The sequence below is a fragment of the Panthera tigris genome, chromosome A2 (assembly GCF_018350195.1).
Source record: "Panthera tigris isolate Pti1 chromosome A2, P.tigris_Pti1_mat1.1, whole genome shotgun sequence".
In the NCBI taxonomy this organism is placed as follows: domain Eukaryota; kingdom Metazoa; phylum Chordata; class Mammalia; order Carnivora; family Felidae; genus Panthera; species Panthera tigris.
The window spans coordinates 86,428,779-86,443,739 of record NC_056661.1 but is presented as its reverse complement, the minus strand read 5'-3'; the positions used below and the strand labels follow the sequence as shown (position 1 = coordinate 86,443,739).

Below are 14,961 nucleotides of genomic sequence, written 5' to 3'. Positions count from 1 at the left end.
CAAGAGTCAGATGCTTAACTGACTAAGCCCCTATCACTGTCTTTTTGAATTTGAGTTACATCGTGTTGTAAATTTGGCCAAAGAATTTTACCACATAATGTATTCAAAATACGTTTCTAACCATACATAGTAACAATATAGGTATTGAGAGAAACATGAGTGGAAAATGAATATCAAACCAACAGCTTTTATATTTGAGAACTCTACAGCTAAAAGAAGCAGAAAGACAAGGAGGTGGAGAAGGAGAGGAAGAAGGAGAAGAGAAGGAAGGAGAGGAGAGAAAGAAGGAAGAAAGTTTCTTTCATGTTTGTTGTTTGTTCAACCTGACGTGTGATCATGGGAGGAGCCCATGCTTACAAACCCACTGAAAATATTCAGATAGTTAGTTCAAGGTACAGACTTAGTGGAATTGAGGTGGCCTCAGAGGCCAGGGTGAAACAGAGCATGTCCTCCTGTGGTTTGTTTTCTGACCTCTTCATTCCATAGGGCTGTGGGGGTTATTTTAACACTCTAAGCATGACAACTCACTGGATCAGCTGAGTTCAATTTTGCTCTTGGGTAATTTTAATTTCGACTTCTACAAAAAGCCTCTGTGCTTAGTATTTTCATTTAAGGCTACTCTGATTCTGGAACCAAATCACTGGCATGGCCTCATCACAGCCCAAGAAAAGCAGCAGGTCGAGGCTGTGATTTGTCTGCTTAGTGTCCGAGCTCCTTGGAAAGCCCATGATCCCATTTAGAAAATTTAATTGTTGAACTGGTTGAAAGGAGCTGACTTTGACATGGTGTAAAGGTAAAAGTCCAATGTATTTGCAAAGTCAGAAGACATTGGTAAGTGATATTTATTAAATATCTTTGAGGTGCGATGCTGAAAATAAATGAGATTAGCAACACTATAAAAATAATAGCTGGATATTTCTCTTGAGGTAAAGCCATGAGTCAGTAATTATTGCATAACTTTTTCAAAGTTTATAGTTTCTAAACATTCACTTCAAATGATAGAGAATTATAATAACAATACCAAGTAAATATAGTGTCTTCACATCTTTAAATTATTTTTTATTTACACATCTTTTATTATTTTTTGATGTTTATTTATTTTTGAGAGAGAGACAGAACACGAGTTGGGGGTGGGGGAGAGCAGAGAGAGAGGGAAGCAGAGAATCCGAAGCAGGCTCCAGGCTCTGAGCTCTCAGTACAGATCCTAATGCAGGGCTTGAACCCACAGACTGTGAGATCATGACCTGAGTCGAAGTTAGACGCCCAACCAACTGGGCCAACCAGGCGCCCCTAAAGTGTCTTTTAAAAGTAGTGCCTTATTGGAGTCTATTTCAAAAATAAATCTCCTCTGATAGTTGAGATGGATAACATTACAGTCACATTACCTACATATTTCTGTTAAGTAAATTTTCCATCATCTCTTACAACTTGTAGTCTGGTACAAAGCCCATCCTCTGATTTTTTTTTTTTTTTTCTTTCTTTGCCTGTCCTCAGAATTCAAAAGTATTGATTATATTAATGAAAAAATTAATTTTTCTCTTTGACAGTTTAGAACGTTTTTCCAAAGTAAATGTGCTGAGAAAGATAATCACGTGTTTGAAAGAAAATGCTATTGAAATATAAAGAGTATTCATGGAAAAAAATCAAATGTCATTGAGAATTGACATTTAATTTAACTTAGTTTAACTGAAAACTAACCTTAATCAGTATGTATCAACTATTTTAACTGTTTTGGGCCCAGAGATTTTTTTTTTTTTTTTTTAAATACTGGCCTATAGTTGAAAAGAAATCCTATAATTATTCCTCAGTTCATAGTAGTAATTGGGAGTAATAGAGAGGCCATGTTACTAGTTTAATCACGTTAAGTTTTTCCTGTATCTTTTCCTCCCTGCTAGGAAAAGGAAGATGACAAATCAGACACTTCAAGTTCTCAGCAACCAAAAAGCCCACAAGGTCTGAGTGACACAGGATATTCTTCTGATGGGATATCAAGTTCACTTGGTGAAATTCCAAGTCTTATTCCAAGCGATGAAAAAGATTTGCTCAAGGGACTCAAAAAAGACTCTTTTTCCCAAGAAAGCAGTCCTTCCAGCCCCTCAGATTTGGCTAAGTTAGAAAGTACGGTCCTCTCCATTTTGGAAGCTCAGGCAAGTACACTTGTTGAAGAAAAGTCAGAAAAGAAAACTCAACCTCATGAGGTTTCTTCTGAGCAGCCAAAGGACCCACAGAAAACTCAGAGTTTATCTGAAACAGTAGAAACTACAATTTCAGAAGAGGAGCTCAAAAAGAGTCCAGAAGAAAAAGACACTTTAAAAAAAGATAGCCAACAAGACATTCCTTCCAGAAAGGACCACGAAGAAAAGTCCGAGTTTGTTGATGACACAGCTACAAGAAGACAGCTTTATGATTCAGTCGAAGACAGTAGTGAAAGTGAAAATTCACCTGTTCCACAAAGAAAACGGAGAACCAGTGTTGGTTCATCGAGCAGTGATGAGTATAAACAGGAAGATAGTCAAGGGTCTGGTGAAGAGGAGGACTTTATTCGAAAACAGATTATAGAAATGAGTGCTGACGAAGATGCTTCAGCTTCTGAAGATGATGAGTTCATTAGGAGCCAGCTCAAAGAGATTAGTAGTAGTATTGAGAGCCAGAAGAAGGAAGACATGAAAGGAAAAGGGAAAGCAACAGCCGGGAAACACAGGCGACTAACTCGGAAAAGCAGTGCCAGCTTTGATGATGATGCAGGGAGACGCCATTCGTGGCATGATGAAGATGATGAGACATTTGATGAGAGTCCTGAGCTTAAGTACAGAGAAACTAAAAGTCAAGAGAGTGAAGAACTTGTAGTTGCTGGAGGAGGGGGGCTACGTCGCTTCAAAACCATTGAACTCAACAGCACAATAGCAGATAAATACTCTGCAGACTCATCACAGAAAAAAACGGCTTTGTATTTTGATGAGGAGCCAGAATTGGAAATGGAGAGCTTGACAGACTCCCCAGAAGATAGGTCAAGGGGGGAAGGATCTTCTAGTCTTCATGCTTCCAGCTTCACTCCTGGCACATCCCCTACCTCAGTGTCGTCTCTTGATGAGGACAGTGACAGTAGCCCAAGTCACAAAAAAGGAGAGAGCAAACAACAACGTAAGGCTCGCCACAGGTCACATGGTCCTCTTTTACCTACTATTGAAGATTCTTCAGAGGAAGAAGAATTGAGAGAGGAGGAAGAATTATTAAAGGAGCAAGAAAAGCAGCGGGAATTGGAACAGCAGCAAAGAAAGACTTCTAGTAAGAAATCAAAGAAAGACAAAGATGAACTTCGAGCTCAGAGAAGGAGGGAAAGACCAAAGACACCACCCAGTAATCTCTCTCCCATTGAAGATGCATCTCCAACAGAAGAATTACGCCAGGCTGCGGAAATGGAGGAGCTCCATCGATCTTCTTGTTCTGAATACTCACCTAGCATAGAGTCAGACCCAGAAGGCTTTGAAATAAGCCCAGAAAAGATAATAGAAGTGCAAAAAGTTTACAAATTGCCCACAGCTGTGTCTTTATATTCACCAACAGATGAGCAGTCTATTATGCAGAAAGAAGGTGGCCAAAAGGCATTAAAAAGTGCCGAGGAGATGTATGAAGAAATGATGCACAAAACCCACAAATATAAACCTTTTCCAGCTGTACCTGAACGAGATGAAATGTTTGAAAAAGAGCCTTTGTATGGTGGGATGTTAATAGAGGATTATATTTATGAATCTTTAGTAGAGGACACATACAATGGTTCGGTAGATGGCAGTCTGCTAACAAGGCAAGAAGACGAAAATGGATTTATGCAGCAGAGAGGGAAAGAGCAGAAAATAAGACTCCCAGAACAGATTTATGAAGATCCTATGCAAAAAATAACAGACCTCCAGAAAGAGTTTTATGAGTTAGAAAGCTTACATTCTATTGTGCCTCAAGAAGACATTGTTTCAAGCTCTTTTATCATCCCAGAAAGCCATGAAATAGTGGATCTGGGTAGTATGGTGACTTCCACCAGTGAAGAAAAAAAATTATTAGACGCTGATGCTGCCTATGAAGAACTCATGAAGAGGCAGCAAATGCAGTTAACACCTGGATCCAGTCCAACCCAGCCCCCCATCACAGATGACACGATAGAGTCTACCGTGGACTTTGACAGGGTGCCCGATGCATCTTTGACATCAAGTGTTCTCTCAGGAGCATCTCTTACAGATTCGACCAGCAGTGCAACACTCTCTATCCCAGATGTCAAAATAACCCAACATTTTTCAACAGAAGAAATTGAGGATGAATATGTAACAGATTATACAAGGGAAATCCAAGAGATAATTGCCCATGAATCACTGATTTTGACCTACTCTGAGCCTTCAGAAAGTGCTACATCCGTCCCACCCTCTGACACACCCTCTCTCACGTCTTCTGTTTCTTCAGTTTGTACCACAGATAGCTCCTCACCCGTCACTACCTTGGATAGCATAACCACAGTTTATATGGAACCAGTGGATGTAGTAACTAAATTTGAAGATTCTGAGGGAATTTCTTCATCAACATATTTTCCGGGCAGCATTATAGACTATCCGGAAGAAATAAGTGTATCTTTAGATCGAGCCACCACACCAGATGGAAGAACTGGTGCTGATCATATCGTGATTTCCTTATCTGATGTGGAGCCTCCTATTCTAGAACCTATAGGAACTAAACCAGAGGGGCTGATTGCTGACACTGTTTCCACTGACTTACCTGTATCTGTAAAAGACTCAGTGAAGAAAGCCAAGAAGGACACTGGGAATGGAATTATTCTCGAGGTTCTGGAAGCTTACAGAGATAAAAGGGAGAAGACTGAGGTTGAACTAACAAAGATGAGCTTTTCTGAAACTGTGTTTGATCAACCTCCTTCTTCTGCAGTGGCCCTTCCAGTAGGGGAGCGGGTTTCAGCAACGTGCTTTATATCAGGACAGGTCTTTGATCAAACAAAACCCGCATCTCCGTTGCCATCCGGCGGTCCTTCTGTTACCTCTCTTCCAACTAAAATGCGTCCATTCTTTAGAAGTTCTTCTTTGGACACATCAGCACAGCCTCCTCCTCCCCCTCCCCCTCCCCCTCCCCCTCCTCCCCCTCCCCCTCCTCCCCCCCCTCCACCTCTCCCTCCACCAACCTCACCCAAGCCAATCATTCATCCTACAAAAAAGTTAACAATTACAGCTCCAGAGACTGTAACCACTACAGCTAAACCTCTAGTTGATGCTGTTACTGCAGTAGAGGCTACAGCTATTCCAAGAAGTAATGGGTTACCTATAACAAAAATATGTACCACTGCACCTCCTCCTGTTCCTCCTAAGCCATCTTCCATCCCATCTGGACTTGTCTTTACACATAGACCTGAGCCAAGTAAACCTCCGATTGCCCCTAAACCAGCAGTCCCTCAGCTTCCAGTAACTACACAAAAATCAACAGATACACACCCCAAGCCAACAGGTCTATCTTTAGCTTCAAACATGACATTAAATTTAGTGACTTCAGCAGATTATAAATTACCTTCCCCTACCTCCCCAGCATCCCCTCACTCTAACAAGTCCTCACCAAGATTTTCCAAATCCCTCATGGAAACCTACGTGGTTATCACATTGCCATCTGAACCTGGGACTCCAACCGATTCTTCAACTAGTCAAGCAGTTACCAGTTGGCCCCTGGGATCACCCCCCAAAGACCTGATTTCCATCGAACCAGTGTTTTCTGTAGTTCCTCCTATGACAACTGCAGGAATGCCAAGTTCTTCAGAACAGAGCTTGTACATGTCAGGAGCTTTGGAGACATTTTCTGCTGTCCCTGTCACAACGTTATCTTCATTTCAAGCAGCCCCAACCTCAGTTACACAGTTTTTCACAACTGAAGTTTCCAAGGCTGAGGCTTCAGCAGCCAGAAGTGCACTCACTAGTGTTGGTCTCAGCAGTGTCTCTATATCGATTCCTCCAGAGCCTCTTGCTCTAGATAACCTACATTTAGAGAAGCGTCAGCATAAGGAAAATGGAAAGTTGCCGCTTGTTGGTGATGCCATTGATTTGCGTACAGTACCAAAAGTAGAAGTTAAAGTAACTGAAAAGTGTATGGATCTTTCTGCCTCCACAATGGATATGAAAAGGCAGACCACCACACATGAAGTCTATGGGAGACAAATCAGCGCCGTCCAACCATCTATTATAAATCTCAGTGCAACTTCATCAGCAGTAACGCCGATGCCCCTGGTCACTGAGACGGTGACTGTTGTCACGTGCGCAGCTAGTTCAGGTTACACCATGGGCCCAGAAAGCCTAGTGGGTATAGAACATGCAACACCAGCACCCCTCCAGCTTACTACATCGAAGCATGCTGAGCCTCCCCCGTACAGGATACCGAGTGGCCAGGCCTTTCCTGCAGTTAGGGAGGATGCACCAATAAACTTATCTTTAGGTACATCAGCACACCCAGTGACATCGGCTGTTACAAAACCTGTTACCGCACCTCCTGTCGGAGTCACAAATGGATGGACGGATAGCGTCACACGCCAGGGAATGGCTGATGGGGAAGTAGTAGATCTCAGTACAACCAAGTCTCACAGAACTGTTGTAACGATGGATGAATCTACTTCCGGTGTGGTGACCAAAATAGTAGAAGATGATGAAAAGCCTGTCGATCTGACTGCAGGAAGAAGAGCTGTATGCTGCGATATGGTTTACAAGTTACCTTTTGGAAGGAGCTGCACAGCACAGCAGCCCGCAACTACTCTTCCTGAGGATCGTTTTGGTTATAGGGATGACCACTATCAATATGACCGGTCAGGCCCTTCTGGTTATAGAGGGATTGGGGGAATGAAACCTTCCATGTCTGACACGAATTTAGCAGAAGCTGGACATTTTTTCTATAAAAGTAAGAATGCTTTTGATTATTCGGGAGGAACTGATACAGCAGTAGATCTAACTTCAGGGAGAATTACTGCAGGTCAGTATGATGTGGCAGCAGACCTTTCCTTGAAATGTCATTATGGTGTCCCTCATCTCATTTCAGGATGAAAATGTGGTCCCTTTTCCAATTGTGTTACTTTTTCTCTTTCTTTGGATGTTTTGGCAGCATATTTCGGAGTACATGTGCGCTTTTGTTTCTTCAGTTTTTAATTTGTTCTGCCCAAAGTCACCTGCATGTGCCTGCATGTTCAACATTGCTTTCATTCTGCATCCAATTAGATTAACCTGTGGATTTGCATGCAGTCCCATTCATTATGTTCATCAAGATCAAGAGGGCCCTCAAACCCCAAACGCATCATTTATTCTGGGAACTGGACTGTAACTCTACCCTGTATTTCAGGTGAGGTAATGGATTATTCAAGCAAGACTACAGGTCCATATCCAGAAACACGACAAGTCATTTCAGAAGTTGGGATTAGTACCCCACAGTATTCCACAGCAAGAATGACTCCACCTCCGGGATCCCAGTATGGTGTGGGGAGTGTTTTGAGGTCATCCAATGGTGTTGTCTATTCTTCAGTAGCAACTCCGATTCCCTCCACGTTTGCTATTACCACACAGCCTGGCTCCATTTTCAGCACCACGGTGAGGGATTTGTCTGGTGTGCACACAGCTGACGCGGTGACTTCGTTATCCGCCCTGCACCAGAGCCAGCCAATGCCTAGATCATATTTCCTAACAACAGGTGCGTCTGAAACAGACATTGCAGCAACCGGTATCGATATCAATGCCAGTTTGCAAACTATTACAGTGGAAACCCTTACTGCTGAGACAATAGACTCCGTTCCCACTCTAACCACAGCCTCTGACATGTTTTCCGAAGTGGTGGGAGACGAAAGTGCTATTTTAATTGTCCCCGAAGAAGGCAAACAACAGCAGCAGCTCGACTTGGAGCGTGAGCTCTTGGAACTGGAGAAAATCAAGCAGCAACGTTTTGCCGAGGAATTAGAGTGGGAACGTCAGGAGATTCAAAGGTTCCGAGAACAGGAAAAGATCATGGTTCAAAAAAAGCTGGAGGAGCTGCAGTCTATGAAGCAGCACCTTCTGTATCAGCAGGAAGAAGAGCGGCAAGCCCAGTTCATGATGAGGCAGGAGACATTAGCTCAGCAGCAGTTACAGCTGGAGCAGATCCAACAGCTGCAGCAACAGCTTCACCAGCAGCTAGAAGAGCAGAAGATTCGCCAGATCTACCAGTATAACTATGACCCCTCTGGAACTGCTTCTCCGCAAACCACGACAGAGCAGGCAATTTTGGAAGGTCAGTACGCTGCCCCAGAAGGCGGCCAGTTTTGGGCACCTGAGGATGCAACCACCACGGCCTCGGCCGTCGTGGCGATTGAAATACCACAGAGCCAAGGATGGTACACGGTGCAGTCTGATGGCGTCACTCAGTACATCGCCCCACCTGGCATCCTGAGTACGGTTTCAGAAATACCTCTAACAGATGTGGTTGTGAAAGATGAGAAACCACCCAAAAAGAGAAGCGCTGCGGCTAAAGTCCGTGGACAGTATGATGAGCTCGGGGAACATATGGCCGATGATCCGCGCTGCTTTAAAAAGATAGTGGACAGTGGCGTTCAAACCGACGACGAGGACGCGGCAGATCGGAGTTATGTGAGTAGGAGGAGGAGAACCAAAAAGAGTGTTGATACGAGTGTCCAAACTGATGACGAAGATCAGGATGAATGGGATGTGCCTGCTAGAGCAAGGAGGAAAGCTCGAGTAGGGAAATATGGTGACAGCACTGCAGAGGCTGACAAGACCAAACCCCTTTCCAAAGTCTCCAGCATAGCAGTTCAAACAGTAGCAGAGATATCTGTGCAGACTGAACCAGTCGGAACCATAAGAACACCTTCAGTACGGGCACGCGTGGATGCCAAGGTAGAAATAATTAAACACATTTCAGCACCTGAAAAGACTTACAAAGGGGGCAGTTTAGGATGTCAAACAGAAGCAGATTCAGACACACAGAGTCCTCAATATCTGAGTGCCACATCTCCACCCAAAGACAAGAAACGCCCAACACCTTTAGAGATTGGTTACTCATCTCACCTTCGGGCAGATTCCACATTACAGCTGGCTCCTTCCCCACCCAAATCTCCAAAAGTCCTTTATTCACCCATCTCACCACTTTCACCAGGCAAAGCCTTAGAATCAGCCTTTGTACCTTATGAAAAACCCCTCCCTGATGATATAAGTCCGCAGAAAGTACTGCATCCAGATATGGCTAAAGTGCCCCCGGCAAGTCCTAAAACAGCCAAGATGATGCAGCGGTCCATGTCTGACCCCAAGCCTCTGAGTCCAACAGCAGATGAAAGTTCCAGGGCTCCTTTTCAGTATACCGAGGGCTACACGGTAAGAGTGATTCTTTTCAGTTAGAAGACAGTAGATGAGTTGATGTTAACCATGTGTGTGCAGACTTGAGGAGGCGTTGAGGCTCCTGGTAACTTAGGAATCTAATACTAAAGTTTAGTAAGGACTAGTTTATTAGAAATTTGGGGAAAAACAGAAAAGTCTCCACCCATTTAGAAATACCAAAAAAAGAAGACATCTTATGTGAGGCAAAACGAGAAAGAAATTTATTACTTTATGACCAATGAGATTGAAAGTTTTCTTCTAATCTTGAAATCTCCCAAATGTCAGTGGTAGACTGTGATTTCAGTGGATATAGTTAATATGTATTTTCAAGGATGATGGAATAAATACGGAACATAAACAGATAAGGAAGGCAAAGGATGCCCTTAAATTTAGATGCAGTGACACCTGAAGTTCTTTAGTAGAAGGGTCCTTGGGGATCATCAAAGTAATTTCATCTTCTTCCAGCCAGAATGGTTTCATAAAAGGGCTTAGAACATTGACTGCTCAAAAGTGAGCTTTTCTAGGGCTGGCAGATTAAAGTGTAGTATTATTTCATAGTTCGTTCATGCTTATTTATTTTCTGACAACTTTCTTAATATAACATCAGGTAAGCCTTAGTCCTAGGGCTTATAGAAACAAAAAAAATTATGTTCTTTTAAATAATAGTGATAATTATTTAAAAATATATGAGTATGCTTCAAAGGAAAAAAGTATACAGATATGTTGGACACATTTGTAAAGATCTCTCTAGCTGAGCTAATAAGAGATGTTAATCATCAGCTATTAAAAGTTTATTCTACTCTAAAAATTTAATATATAACTCTTTAGAAGGCTGTTGATAAATACAATAGTTCAATTTAAGACAGGATTTATGTTCACATTAAAAGTTCCATTAATTTACTGGTTTCTGAACTTCGGGTCTTCAAATCCCAAAGCTTCTGAATGGGTTTTTCTGAGATATTGCTACATTTCCACCGGCCTTAAACATTGGCCATGGACTGAAAAATATGCCGTTAAGCATGACAGTCACTCTATTCATAGGTAAAGAGACATCTCGATAGGGATATTTAAAAATTAAAAATTCATGTCTGTTTTATAGTTTCATAGTGGCATTTTGTTATTACATATTTTTTGAAACAGTATATCCTAAAAATAAAAATGTCTTCATGTGGGGGGACAGAGGTCATTAGCTGTTAATTCAGGAAACCACTAATGCATTGAGATTTCATTCAATTTACAGAGAATTATTTTTTGTATGGCTTTCTTTCTAGAATTGTATCTATTGTGAGAAGTGATTCTCAATTCTGCTCTATGTGTAGGTATTTATTTTTCTAGCAGTGGCATATAAATTCGCCTAACTAGTTTCTTGGAAAACTTAGAAAATGTGATTTTTGACAGTACTTTAATACTGTAGGATTACATCATTACAGAATACTGTAGATTTCCAGTTGATGTATTGATCATTAACTTAATATATGGTCCAGTACCCTTAATTCATATGAACTCAGAGAAGAGATTGAAGTTGTCCGTATTTTTTCCCCAGAGTATTCACTTCAGGAAATGTGAAATGAAAGATAAAATGAGTTATGTGAGTTGTGTTATAGGTACTGATACTGATTAACTATCTAATCATAAAAGAAGTTGGGTAGAAATACTAAATAATTTCTGAGCCTGAAAATTCCTAGATGTATTGAGCCTTGAAACATAGTTCAATGGTTCCTTTTTCTAATTGGCTGAACTCAGTGCTTTAATATGGAATAATTGTATACCAACTGAAAGATACTGCCTTATTTCCAGCACAGAGTAGACCATTTTATATACAGGCAATGTTTTTGGCACTTTAGACACTTTGATTCTCTTATGTGAATTTTATAATTTGTTTCTTTGCCCATTTCTAGATATGCTTTCAGTCTGTTTAAAAGCTAAATTAATTTCTTAATTGTAAGTATGGATTTCAGTTGTACTGAAAAGAATAATCTTCTAAGTGATATTCATAGTGACATAGGGTTAAGAAGTTTAGCTCATTAATTTACATACTGTTAATTTTCTCAGACTAGTAAAGTTGAAATGAATCACACATTTCAGTTGCCATTGAGACAACACAGCATAAAATAGCATAATATAATATAGCATGAAAGAGAAGTTCTATTCTCTATGAGGTTCTGTGGAAAGATCTCCTTTTCTGGAAGTGTCAGGAAATGTTTCACAGAGGAGGTTCTGGAATGTGAAGGTGAAATCTCTGTTGAACCATGAGAAGAAAACTGGAGGCCCTTCCAAACAGAGGAAACACAATATGTAAACGTTCAGTCTGATGACCAAACATAAAGCAAAGAGGAAGAGGAAGAGTTTAACTGTAAGTGAAACTGGAAAAGTAGCAAGGAACATGTCAGAGGGACTCTAATTTTCTGAGTTAGAGTTTGGATTTACTTCCCATTGGCTATCAGGTGATTAGACCAAAACCAGCATCTTTTTTTTTTTTTTTTTTTTTTTTTTTTTAACACTTTACACTCTTATCTAGTCCCTGGACTCCCTCCACTCTTGCCTTCTTTACAGCCAATTCTCTAAACTGCACCTAAATTGATTTTCTAAAATGTATGACAGATTGTGGCACACACTCCACAGCTTAAACTCTCCAGCGATCCTCATCAAATTTGGAATATATTAAAAATTCTGTACATGGACCCTTATGATCTCTTCTCTGCCTGTCTCACAATCTCCTCAGTCACTCCTCACATTAGCCCCCTCCTCTTCCTCTGCTCCTACCACTGACCTTGCTAATCTCCTCCCCATCCTGGACCTGTGTTGGGATCTCCCTCTCCTCCATCTTTGTCTGGCTCATGCCTGTGTACAGGTTTCTGCTTAAGTTTTACTTCCATAGAGAGGCTCTCCTTACCTTATTTTCTAAATAAATCTTCATATCACCATAAATCCCCATTATGCATCCTCTGAATTATACACATATATAATATATATTTATTTAAGATATATTTACTTTATTTAAATAATTATACATTTGAATATATTTAAATTTTATATAATGTTTATTAATAGAATGTTTATTTAATCAAATATAATCTTTCTTCTCCAGTAGAACCTCACCTCTGCAAGAACAGGAGTTTTGCATTGATTGTAGCTCTCTAGTCCCAAGTGCCTAGAACAATGCCTGGCACAAAATAGACACTCAATATTTATTGAATAAATGTATTAAAGGGAGAAGTATAAGCATAAAAGCAATGGGCCAAGACATGTATTAAAAGACTCTGGTCACTTACTTTTTCATTGCCACAATCTAGACCCATCCTAGCCAGTCCTGTTGATAACATAAAATGATACCCCCTTTACTTAAAGTGTGACTTCCACTTTGTTTATCTTTGGGTAACACATCTGGCAGACACACTGAACAAGTTGAATGGTATTCAGCTATTAGGCAGTCCATTTACCTTACAGATGAAGAACAAAACCCAGAGTAGATTAGTGCCTTTATCATTGTTCCTTAATAAACCAGTGATCTGGTCAGAATTAGAATATTAGCCTCTGAACTTCACAGTTCTTGTTTTCTATTAGTCTCTTAAAAAAACTCGCCATTATCTGATTTTTCTTACTAATTCAGGACCATGCTTGGTCTTTTTATCTTGTCATTTCCTCTGCTCTACCTACAATTCTGATTTAAATCCCTCAGTTAGGTTTATTCATTTTTAAATGTATTCTTGCTTTCATTCACCCATTATCTCAGTCACTCACTCTTTGCTCTTTTTCAGACACTGTGGTAAGCTCTAAAGGTACAAGGTGACTCAAGAGGCAGAGTTCATGCTTGACTGGGATCATTTTGCTCTTCTTGCCCATGAACTGTATTAGTTTGCTAGGTTTCTCAGAACAAAGTACCACACACTGGATGGCTTAAGAAAAGGGAAATTTATTGTTTCAGTTCTAGAGGCTAAAAGTCCAAAATCAAGGTATTAACAGGGTTGGTTCCTTCTGAGGGCTCTTCCAGGCCGCTCTCCCAGCTTCTCCTAGCCTCTGTCATTCCTTGTCTTGTAGATAGCGGTATCCCTGTATTTTCACCTTGTCTTCCTTCTCTGTCCATCTCTTTGTCCAAATTTCCTTTCTTCATAAGGACACCAGTCCTCTAGATTAGGTTCCGCATCAGTGACTCAGTTATAATTTGACTACCTCCGTAAAGGCTCTGTGTCTAAATAGTTTCACATTCTGAGGTGTTAGGGATTAGTACACCAACATACTTTTTTTATGTGTGGTCGGGGGAGGGGGGAGAGACACATTTCAGCTCGTAATATGTATTGAAGCACTATCCTGTACATTTTGTTTGTTCACAGACAAATGTGGACTGTTTTTGCTTGGTTGGTTGACTTTTGGTCATCTTTCCATACTCATTTTTTTTTTCCTTAGTAACTGTCTCAGAAACTTTTTGGAGCACTTTGGTTATTACAGAATTCTTCCTTATGGGTAAAATTTTCCTGAGGCACCTGTGTGTCTTAGTTGACTGCGCATCCAACTCTTGATTTCAATTTGGGTCATGATCCTAGGGTTGTGGGATTGAGCCCCATTTCATGCGTGCTTTGTTTTGAGTTTGGAGCCTCCTTAAATTCTCTCTCTCCCTCTGCCCCTTTCCCCCTCATACACGATAGGTAGATAGATAGGTAGATAGATAGAAAGAAAGAAAAAAAAGAAAGAAATAGAAAGAAAGAAAGAAAGAAAGAAAGAAAGAAAGAAAGAAAGAAAGAAAGAAAGAAAAAGAGAAAGAATGAATCTTCCTTCCTGGAGATTTAAATTTCATTTTATTCCCACCCTTTTGGAATTCACCTGTGTGTGGCATAAGATCCTTTAATTCACATATGGTTTTTCCATCTTGGAACTTGGATCACATCTTTGACATAGGAGTTCTAAGGCAGAAGCATCATTAGTGTCTAGTTAGTGTTTCAATGGCACTTTGAGTTCAGGCTAACCCCTACAATGTCCTGTATATTCAATTTATTAAAATTAGCACTAATTAACATAAAAATCACAAAATAATGTGTACAGCATGCATAACTGAAGCAGGGAGTTATCTGAGATAATTTTATTGAGTTATGTAATGTTCCCCAATGTCTGTAAGACATTCTTCCATTTTCCAGACCCCATCATTCTCATATCAAAGTCATAGCTCCAAAGCCAAAATCTGTTTTTTGATAACTTCTGTGTAACGAAAAAGTTTTACCTTGTAGCTGAATTCCCTTTACAAATGAAAATTTTTAACTTTGAATATAGATGGAAGAAAATTACTACCTTTTTTCTTAAGTCCTTCAGTTTGTTCCTTGGGAAAATTCTCAAGAGATATAACAAAAACAAAGTCAAAATTTATTGCTTCCAAGGGGTTAAGCTGACTACTTAGACACAACTTGATAATTATTTCTTTTCATCACAATTTAGAAAGAGCAAGGGAAGAAGTATGCTTTCTAATGAAAGGTACTATGTACACAATGATTTTCTCACTTTTATTAGTAGAATACTTCTTCAATTAGAATGCTTAATGGGAGCCAAATAGTAAAAAAAAAAAAAAAAAAAAAAAAAAGGTGGAAAATGATGTGGAATGAAC

The 14,961-nt window shown here is 40.3% G+C and overlaps 1 protein-coding gene across 1 annotated transcript in view; it reads left to right on the top strand.

Moving 5' to 3' along the window:
• Positions 1-14,961, top strand: part of PCLO (piccolo presynaptic cytomatrix protein) — a 360,380-nt gene that overhangs the window by 210,761 nt on the left and 134,658 nt on the right. The window contains exons 5-6 of the mRNA XM_042965364.1: positions 1,896-6,990; positions 7,354-9,368. Of these exons, the coding sequence (XP_042821298.1) occupies positions 1,896-6,990; positions 7,354-9,368 (7,110 nt within the window). The remainder of the gene's footprint in view (positions 1-1,895; positions 6,991-7,353; positions 9,369-14,961) is intronic.